At 38.5% G+C, this 11,039-nt stretch overlaps 1 protein-coding gene across 1 annotated transcript in view; it reads right to left on the bottom strand.

Moving 5' to 3' along the window:
• CTR9 (CTR9 homolog, Paf1/RNA polymerase II complex component) overlaps positions 1-8,251 on the bottom strand; it is a 28,957-nt gene extending 20,706 nt beyond the window's left edge. The window contains exons 1-6 of the mRNA XM_081061767.1: positions 7,898-8,251; positions 6,597-6,695; positions 4,073-4,312; positions 3,465-3,582; positions 2,888-2,977; positions 19-167 (exon numbers count right to left, since the gene is read on the bottom strand). Coding sequence (XP_080917893.1) covers positions 19-167; positions 2,888-2,977; positions 3,465-3,582; positions 4,073-4,312; positions 6,597-6,695; positions 7,898-7,942 — 741 coding nt within the window. The 5' untranslated portion in view covers positions 7,943-8,251. The remainder of the gene's footprint in view (positions 1-18; positions 168-2,887; positions 2,978-3,464; positions 3,583-4,072; positions 4,313-6,596; positions 6,696-7,897) is intronic.
• Positions 8,252-11,039: the final 2,788 nt, after the last annotated feature.

The following is an 11,039-nucleotide window of genomic DNA, read 5'->3' on the forward strand; positions in this document are numbered from 1 at the left end:
ATTTTTTCCCTCACATACCTCTTTGTTGTTGAGCTCTAGAACAGCCAATCCAACCAATGCTCCCACACATTTTGAATTGAGTTCCAGGGCTCTACTGAATGCCAGACGCGCTTTCTCCAGTTTGTTAAGTTTCACAAAGCAATGACCCATTCCTAAACGAACTTCCGCTAAAAAAATAAAATCAAGTTATTCAATCTGTCAAACTAGAGCATCTCTAGGGTTTGAATTTTTTAAAAAATTCTTAAATTCTCTATTTATGAGTTGCAAAATCTCAAAATTAACTTCAGTATAACCATACTATCAATATAAAAGCTTTTGGTATATATCACAAACTTGGTTTCTTTGGAGGTTATATCATACCATTCCCCACTTCCCTAATCCTTACCCCCTCATCATGGATACCTTTCTCACTATAGACCAGAACATCTATAATACTGGTATTTTTCTTGTCTTCCAACACACCTGGCTACACTATACCTTCAATATCTAATTCTGAAGAGCAATTTTTAAAAAGAGAACAAAAAGCTTCATTAAGGCCTTAAATAATGTAACCGACTACATGCACATACTGTCATTCTCTTCGGAGCTACGCTTATGTATGCTACCCAATTTCAAGGTCATGCCAAAACACAACCATGTTATTATCTAAGGCCAACCTCTCCTCTGGTCACTAGTTCCTATACCTTCTCATCTATTAAAGGGTACTGCTCCAGTAACTCTCCCCTATTTTTCCTTTATCATCAAATTTTCCCCTTCTTCTAGATCATTCTTATCTACATATATTCTCCCATGTTAAAAAAAATCCTCTCTGATTCCATTTCCCTGTTATCAACCCATTCCTATTCTTCCCTTAATAGAAAACTCCCTGAGATCTATTTACACTTGCTACCTCCAATTCCTTTCCTTTCATTTTCTCCTGAATCCACTCCAAAGAGGGGCTCATCCCCACCAATCCAGTACAAGTACTTTTACAAAGCTCACTAATGATTTGAATGCTGCTAAATCCAAGGATCAATTCCCAGTCCCTATTTTACTTGGCCTAAAGATAGAATTTTACACTGCCTGACTCCCTCTTCTTCTGGAAACATTTTACATTTTATTCAGGACATTGCACTTAACTGTTTGTCTCCTCTGTCTTGGCTGCTCCTTCTGAGGATCCTTTGCTGATTCTTCCTCATTTCCATAACCTCTAAATATGAGATGCCCTAGGGCTCAATCCTTGGTCTTCTTTTCTATCTACACTCACTCCCCTGGGGACTGTATACAGTTTCATGGCTTTATACACTACCATGTTTCCCCCAAAATAAGACCTAGCTGGACAATCAGCTCTAAGTGAATCTTTTAGAGCAAAAATCGATGTGAGACCCGGTCTTATTTTACTGTAAGACCGGGTCTCACATCAATTTTTGCTCCAAAAGATGCATTAGAGCTGACTGTCTGCCTCTTATTTCCAGGGAAACAGGGTATCTGTATGTTGATGACTTCCAAATTAATACTTTGGCCCAGACCTCTTCCTTGAACTTCAGCCCCACCCCCTGACTTTTCCACTTGCATGTCTAAAAAAACTTCCAACTTTTCATATCTAAAACTAGTTCCTCCTAAACTACCTTCCAAATGTTGTAAAATGTAACTGCTCTTCCATTGCTTCTGCAAAGGAGTTACCTTCGAATCCTCCTTTGTCACACACATCACATCTACTCTATCAGCTCTCCCTTCAAAATATACTTAGAATCTGACCACCTGTACCTCCACTATTACCACCCTAATGCGAACCACAATCATCTCTGACCTGCATGACTGTAATGGCCTTCTACCTGATCTCCCTCCGTCTGTCCTTGCTCCTCATGCTCCATTCTAGTCTCATCCCAGAAGCATGAATGATCCTTTAAATTTAAGTCAGATCCTGTTACTTACTCCTTTGCCCAAAGCCCTCCAATGGTTCCTATATCTGAGTAAAAGATGAAGTCATTAGAATAACCTATGATGCCTTACATGATTACTTCCTAGTTATATCTTTGACCCCAGTTCTTACTAGTTTTCCTCCTCTTCTCTCTCTCTCCATTCCAGGCACAATGGCTTCCTTATTGTTCCTCAAACTTGCAAGGCCTACTCTTTCCTCAGGCCCTTTGGACCTCTCTCTGGGAATAATCTTCTCCCATATATCTATACGCCTTAGCCTTTTATTTCAGGTCTCTTCAAATGTTACTGTTTCAGTGATGTATTTCCCTAGTCAACCTTTCTAAGCAACCCCCATGTTTCCCATACTCCTTTTCTGTTTTATTTTCTCCTTAGCCCTTACCAATATCTTATATAGTATATATTTTACTCATTTTATCTTCATCACTGGAAAATAAGTTCCATGAGGGCAGTGACTTTTGTCTCTTTGGTTCATTCCCTGGGTCTAGAACAGTGACTGGCACACAGATGGTATCAATAAAATTTACTAAAATAACAAGATTTTGGAAAGACAAGTGGTATAGGGCAGAAGGATTATACTATGATCTACCATTTAGCTTTTGAATCAAACACAATATAGATGTGTGTTTTTTAATGAGCCCTCTGCATTTTAAAAAAACTTTTATTTATTTTAAATGTGTTTTTCCAGGACGCATCAGCTCCAAATCAAGTAGTTGTTTCAATTTGGTTGTGGAGGGCGCAGCTCACAGTGGCCCATGTGGGGATCGAACCAGTAACCTTGTTGTTAAGAGCACCGTGCTCTAACCAACTGAGCTAACTGGCCACCCCATAATAATAGTTTTTTAAAATTTCATTCTGTCATTTCAACAATCCTACAGTATTTTTTCACAACTAACTTCATAAGCAACTGCCAAATCCTCAATATTGTAAGTTGGATCATACATTTTAGGACTTAAAGTTTTTCTCTTACCTGGACATCCTGGGTTAGTACGCAATGCTTTCTTATAGTAAGCAAGAGCTCCTCTGTAATCCTTCTTATTGAATGAAATGCAAGCTTTACCTATAATGATTTTTAAAAATAAACACGCACTGATTAAAGAATATAAGTCTCATATGCTCTATCCTAACTCACCGAAATCAAATAACATCTCAGTAAGAAATACTTGAAAATAGTAAAAGTGATTTCATATTAAAACTTGCTTTCCATAAGGGTATATTGATTTATACCTATAAATAGAACAGTACAGTATGTTAAGTGCTATAAAACAACAAGTCCTATAAAACAATTAAGATAACTTAGAGTTGTCCAAAAACAGATGGTTTATTTACTCTTAAGAAGTGTGGAACAAATTATTCTTAACTGGTATATATTTTATTTCTGTAATTTCAACAGAAACAATGATCTATTGCAGATAGTTTCATTTTTAATAAGCTAAAGCTCTTTTACATTGCTCTCAAGCCCATTACTAAGGAGTAATTACAAAGAGATATATTCTAGGCATATGCTGAAAAATAGATTCCTAAGATGGTTGCCAAAAATGACTCACCAAGAAGGGCAGGAATATTATTTGGAGACTGGTTGAGTACAAAATGAAACTGTGCATCAGCCTGATCCATTTTGTCACCTTCGAGGAGGCAGAAGCAGGCTCTTCCCAACAAATGGTTCTGAAAAAGTAATGCATCATCTTAGACTTGACTTTACCAAGGACTAACCACAATTTAACATGAATGTGTAATACTAAAATGAAAACCATATAGAAAGGAGCTGCATCATCACAAAAATTCCTGTCAACTGTAATGCATTTAAACTAATAACAAGCAATTCTTAATTATAAACTGAGAAATTATCCTGAAATGCAACAAGTCTTCTGAGTTAGGAACCACGACAAAAAGAAAAATTCAAACTCCTTAAAATATGCTTGAAATTCTCTTGGATATATTGGATTAGTGACTCAACATGTGTATAAGTTTTATAAGCTAAATTACTTCAACAGTACAAGGACCAAAGAAATTCCAATTTTAACAAGGAACCCTTCTTCACTTTGACCATTTATGTCAACCATGTTATTTTAAGAAAAAAATCTTTCAAAAAAAAAAACCTATTGCCTGTCATACACATTTTTCCCTCATAAAATCAAAAAATGACTTATTTTACCTGATCATACATAATAATTTTATCGGCCATTGTATACAATAGGGTTGCCTGTGTAATAAGATCTTTCTTGTTGTCCTTATTTTTTTCCTTCCGAGCCTGTTGTACATAGTAGGCCGCCAATGTATCCAAGCAAGTCATCTGGTCTTTTTCATGGTCTCTATAGTCCAAATTGCCATCGATACGTGCTGCTTCCAACAACTTTACAAACTCTTCTGTTTTTCCTTGCTTGTAGTATTCCAGCTATGAGGTAAAGAATTAGAATTACTAAAGCATAAGTTTATGCAAAAAGTTATACACAAATCTATACAGCAGCTTTATTTGTAATAGTAAAAAACTATCACAACCCAATAGCTGATCAACAGGTGAATGGACAAAGAAGCTGTGGTTTATCTGCACAATGGCTACTACTCAGCAATAAGAAAGGAACTGTTGATACATGCTACAACATGGATAAATCTCAAAATAATTATGTTGAGTGAAAGAAGACAGACCAAAAGGAGTGCACAATGTATGATTCCATTTATAAAGAACTCTAGAAGATGCAAACCAATTTTTAGCAACAAAAAGCAGACCAGAGGTCGCCTGGACACTGCAGGGCACAAGGGAGAGTTCAGAGGAAAGTTTTGGGGGGGGGTGATGTATATATACATTATCTTGATTGTAGTGATGATTTGACAGGTAAATACACATGCTGAAACTTCTCAAATGGGTTAAGAAATATGTGCAGTTTATTATAGCTGAATTGTATCTAATAAAACTTAAAAACTATCATCACTACAAATGTTTTCAACTTACTTCTTACCTAGAAATAGTTGATTTCAAACTAAATCAGAGCCAGAGAGAGAAAGCAATAATAAGAGGTATAAAAATTCTAAACAGGAAACTTGGGTTCTGGTTCTAGGTCTATCAAATTTTCCATGGCTTTGGGCTTGCTGAATAACTTCCCTGGGCATGGGGCATGTATTAATAATAAGAATATCCACGCTCATTTGCCACGTAATATGGGCCACATTCTATGCTAGGAGCTTCATATATTTTGTCTCTAATCTGTACAACCATTCTTAAAGTTAATACTAATATCCTCATATTTTAGATGAGGAAACAGGCTCAGAAGGTAGATCATTTGTCTAAAGTCATAAAGGTAGTTAGCAGCCACGCTGGATTCGAATTAAGGCCTTTCTGGAAAGGATGTCATAAAAATGGCTGCGTGAGGTGAGCCTCTGGAAATCTCCCCTGGAATTTATAACAAATTGAACAAATATAACTCTACAAAGGACTCCCTGCACAGCAGACAGGCAAGACGAAGAGGCTTACTACTGGATTCACCTAAAGATGTATAGTTATCTCCAAACTCATCAAGTTATGTACATTAATTATGTACAGATTTTTGTATGTTGATCATATTTAAATAAATTGTTTTTAAAAGTAAAAAAAAAAAGAAAAAAAGAATTAAGGCCTTCTTTCTAATCCTCAAACCTACACTCTTTTCTCTGTAACGACCTACAGCCCTAGAAGTCCCCCTCAGGTTTCACCAGACACAAGGTTTCACCAATTTCTGTGTAAGCGCAGTTAAAGGAAATATTTGTACTGAAAAATATTGAAGTTACTTTCTGGTTTTAAAAAATGTGTGACAAGCATTAAAGGCTTGCTCTCCACAGACTAGGAAAACTTAGCACTTCAGGTCAGAAAGGCACTGCTTGTCACTGGAAGTACTTCTCTTTAAATCCACATCTAAGTAACTAAGAGTTAGGCCTGAGCACTGGATATAAGCCCAATTCTAGACCTACTTCTCTGATCCTTCAAACAGTATTAGGAGCCTCCTGAGTATCTTACATAAAAGCGACCCACGGCACACTTACTTAGAAACAATGATTATAGTGTTTAGTATATTCTATCACTATAATCATTTACCATAATGTTCCCATAAAAAGGACATATCATTATGCAGCTGGCGCTGGGGAAGGTGGAGGGTATTAGAATTTCATGCTCTCTGAGGTGATTTTCCTGAGACTCTCCAGCAGCATTTATGTTTTAGAAGGGACCAAACAGGACAAAAAAACTTAATCCAGAGATGAACTTCATCCAAAAGGGCTTTTGTGAGTTAGCCTGGAACCTAATCACCTTCTAGAGTATTTTATGAGACGTGTTTTATTGTTATGGAAAACAATAAGTAGCAATGTCTACATCCTGGCACCTTAATTTTTGCTCAGCTTATCCATAAACGTTAAGCCAGTCTTCACTAAGTAATCAATCACTAAATGATCAAATACTTAATAAAATACTGAGTATTATTTAACTTAAATGGTTTTTGCCTTTACCAACACACACTAATTTATCAGTGGAGTAGCACATCATTGAGGAAACTAGCCTTTTTGTTTCACAAATGGTAATACAATTAACTTCCATACACCTGGTACAAGTAATTTATCAAGCACCCAAGCTGGTTATTACTGTGTCCGAAAACAGAAACCACATATTTTTCTCAGTCAACAGATAAAAAAATATTTGTTGCATGAATACTGACCGCCAAAGCAATCCATATGTGCAGTTGTGTGTGTTCCTGTTTCAAAATACTGATAACTTCATCTCCCTCCGGTAACTGATCGAAGTCAAGTTCAATGACCTGAAACACAAAATGCAGGTTTTTAACTCTTATTTCTGTTTAAATTCACGTTTCTTCTTTGCTGCTTTTCTTAAATACACATCAATATGCATACACATAGGGTTTGTGAGCTGAGGGAGTATGTTAAGGAAAGTTTAAGGAGCTCACGACGAGTAGGTTATATGGTAATACTAAAGGAAAAGCACACAGAAGAAGCAAACAGATCCTCCTGGTTGTCTCCAAATCGCTAGGACTATAAAATAGGACCAAAAAAAAAGGCGTTGCTTACTCGAAAATAACAAAACCCGAACCCGCTTAACATATAACACAGGCAAAATGCAGCTGAACACCCCTGAGCCTCTGACGCCGAGGGTCTGAGCATCCCAGTGGCAACGCAGAGCCGAATGCCACTGTACGCACTGATCGCGGAGGCAGCACGTGTGTGTCGCAGGCACTCCCGAAGTGGGCACACACACAGTAGCAGGTAAACGTTCTGGAGTTAGACAGTGGTGTGGTTACACGACTTCGTGAGCATTACTGACAACCACTGGATTTCACGGTCAGTGAACTGTGTCTCAACCAAGCAAACGAACAAAACTAGGAGCAGGAGACATCCGCTACGACAACAGCGGTGCTGAAAGCTCCACGCAGACAGGCCAGCGGCCAGCCACGAAGACGGGGTCGGGAAGAGAGAGGTGAGCTCCCCGCCTGCGGTACCAGCTATACCTTGGGGTCTCGACTGCGCTTCCGGGGCCCGGGTAGCGAACACTGCACCCCGACAGACCCGAGTTAATAAAGGACAAAGGGCGACGTCCCTTCTCGGGCTATTCCCGGGGAAAGACACTTGGTTGGAGCAGCAGAGCGGTCACAGGACCACAGCGCCCACCGCCGCGAGCAGCGAGGTGCTCCCCAGGGTACCGGGCACGCTCGCGCCCTGCGCCCGCGCACCCAGAACAGAGCAGAGTAGTGCCAAATACGGACAGGTTGGAGGGCAACTTTCAAGCACTCCTTCTCGAGTCCCCAAGCTGCGGGCACGCAATGTTCCCAGCCTGGGAGGGCGCAGGGGCTGCGGAAGGACATGAGCCGAGCTTCAGCCAGGGACTTCGACCGAGGCTCCTGGGGGAAAGGGTGCTCTCGCTTCGGAAACGAAGCCGAGAGAAAGTGGGAAGAGGGGATCGTTCAAGTTCACGGCCCCAACCCTCCCCCCCATACTCGACACTTACCTCGTCAGTATCCCGGAGGGGAATCTCGATGGAGCCCCGCGACATGATGAGATCAAAAGGCGAGCGGGTATCTCACCCGCCGCTCTGCAGCCGGTACTCCTGGTTTCTGGCTCGTCCAGAGGCTAGCAAAGGCTCGGGTTCTGGTCGTCACTGCTGCCCTGCGGCACCACCGGAGCTCGGGTTTCTCCTTCCCGTCAGACGCTTAAACAACGAGCAGGGGACTGCGCCCGGCTACTTCCGGCAGCCCCGCCCCCTGCCCCGGAAGCAGTCCTCGCGGGAGAGCCTATAGGACCGCGGGCTTCTAGGATTTCGTTAATTTACGTGCCCGCCCACTGGCCAGCGGCGTCTGATTCTGATCTCCGTCACCTGCGCAGGCCAAAATATATACAGAAGGCGGAGCCACCCCGCCCCGCGGTGGGAGGGGCGACGAATGAGGCGCGGGTTCCGGGCCTGGCCACTGACTGACGTGAGACCTCTGCCAATACTAGCAATCCTCTCGTTTTAGCCCGGGACTGGCCTTTGTGGTGTGAGCGTGGCCAATCCTATTTTACCAAGATTGCTGTGAATGTTTCAGTCATTCGTTCTCAAGCCAACCACGGGTTCCTCCTTTAGCAGCTATTATGCGCTACCTTTGTGATCATTTAAATATAAATGTTACAATGAATTCTGTAATCGTTGTGATAGTTCATGTATTGTGTGTGTGTGTGTGTGTGTGTGTGTGTGTGTGTGTGTGTGTGTTGGTTCATTGAAGCGTATGAGAATCTGCTGGACTTGTGATTTTAATAAAATTGTTGAGGAATTTGATTAAATCTGTAATCTATGTTTTGATTAAATTACAGAATTTGATTAAATGTTTTAATTACCGTTTTCATTAAATTATGGGATGTGAGTAAATTAGTCCACAGTGTTTTGATTAAATCAGAGAAGAATCTGATTAAATAAGTTTGTAAACTTCAGTTTTACCTCCCAAGTGTCTCTCGGATGGATCTTCATCTTCATCTTCACTACCTCCGATCTAGCCCAACAGATTTATCATGACTCTCCTCCCTGTGTTACTATACTAGTACCAGCCTCCTGGTTTACCAATACTTCATCCACCCTACCCTCAAACTCCAATCCAGCTCCGTCATGTTACACACCTATCTTTTAAAAATACTAGTTTGATGTTTGTCTTTCCTCCCACCTCCCTCAAAACCTTTAAGCAGAAACTGATAAATTTATGTTTCGATTAGTTGCCTAACTATTTCAACATTTGAAACCGTGCTATTAATACAAACATAATGCTAGACACGTAGGTAATTTAAATTTTTCTAATAGCCATATTAAAAAAGTAAAAGGAAGTAGATGAAATTAATTTTAGTAACATATTTATTTAACCCAATATATCCAAAATATCATTTCAACATGTAATCAATATAAAAATTCAAATAATTTACATTTTTTATACTGTCTTAGAAATCCAATATGTCGTTTACTTACATAAATTCGATTGTTTAATTTTAATTGGAAATGTTGGATATGTATTTAGATTCCACAAATTTTGCAGTTGAAAAACGAGATTCACATACCTGAGTTTTTCCAAAGACACTTAAAAGTTTTCCAATAACTGAATCAACTACCAGTTTTAAATTTTAAGTTAATTAAAAATAAATAAAATTTAAAATTCAATTCCTCAGTTACATTAAACATATTTCAAGTTCTCAATAGCCACATATGCTTAGTGGATACTGTACTGGACAGCACAGCATTGCATTTCCAAGAAATACTATTTAATACATTTTAAGGTTTATAAAGTGAGCATTAAATAAAAGTACACATGGTGATGAGTGTTGTTCTCCATGACCAAAGCTTCCCTAGCAGTAAAGACCCTAGCAAATACGTTTGAATTAGTCTTTAAGTTACTGGCAACCAAAGCCATCCTAATTGATAACGTAGAACACTATAATTGAATAATAGTGTTCAATTTAGATTAGGATTTAGAGGAAGTGACATTTAAGTTGCAATTGGGAAGACAAGTAAAAATTGGCCAAGTGAAGGCTACAGGTGAGTATGTCCCAGACAGAGGGGACAGCATGCTGGGGAAGAGCTTTGCAAACCTCAAGGAAGGCCAAGTGGCTGGAACATAAAAAATGAAGGGGAGACTAGCATGAGTTGAGGCTGAAAACATAAGAAATAGCCAGATCATGCCCAGATTTATCCATGTAAAGCAAAACCAGCACCTTGCCCTGCTTCCAACAAGAGTAAGTGTACACATCACATCCCGCGGTAAGAAAACACAAAACACTTTGCACTCTGAGGTAAACCAAAAAAGAATAGTATCGTACTACCTATAGTCTCCAAAGTGAACGAAACCTTCAGCATTTTCCACGTTACTGACATCCTAACAAAAACAATTTAATCACTGACTTGTAAATCTAAGTTTTATAAGTCTGAAGATATGCAATAATTTGGAGGAATATGGTCATCATAAGACAAAATTGCTCTTTTTCTATCATGAACCAACTATCTATAAAACTTATAACCTTGGGGGGTGGTGTTTAATGAACCAGTCCTTCTAAAGCCTGAACTCACTTGTAAACTTTTACAAGTGTTTTTCTAAGGAAAGTGTTTTTTTCTAAATGCTTGGTCTCTGAGACTTCTTTGACATAAGATATGTTAAGGAGCTTAGATTTTATCTTAGGTGCAATTTAACTGAAAAGTTTGAAATGATGTGTGTATATCAATGAGGATGTGTGTGTGTGAAAGAGAGAATTGGTTTTGTGGTTTTAAAGATGGTTCTGGCTACATTGTGGATAAAAGATTGGAGAGTGAGAGGAAGTGGGGAGACAATTTAGGAAACTACTGTCCAGGTAACACAAGATAAATAGCTAGGAATAGATTTAAGGTAGTGGAGATGGAGATATATATATATATATAAAATACTATATTAAATATAATATTACTATATTAAATATAAATATATATTACTATATCAATGTATTTAACATTATTAATATATTGGTGATATAATATTTAATATAAATATATTTTATATATTATATTTATGTATTATATAAATATAAGTATATATTATAAATATAGATTCTTAATTTATATTATAAATAAATATAATATAAATATATTATATAAATATATATGTAAT

This window comes from Rhinolophus hipposideros (genome assembly GCF_964194185.1).
Source record: "Rhinolophus hipposideros genome assembly, chromosome: 10".
Lineage (NCBI taxonomy): Eukaryota > Metazoa > Chordata > Mammalia > Chiroptera > Rhinolophidae > Rhinolophus > Rhinolophus hipposideros.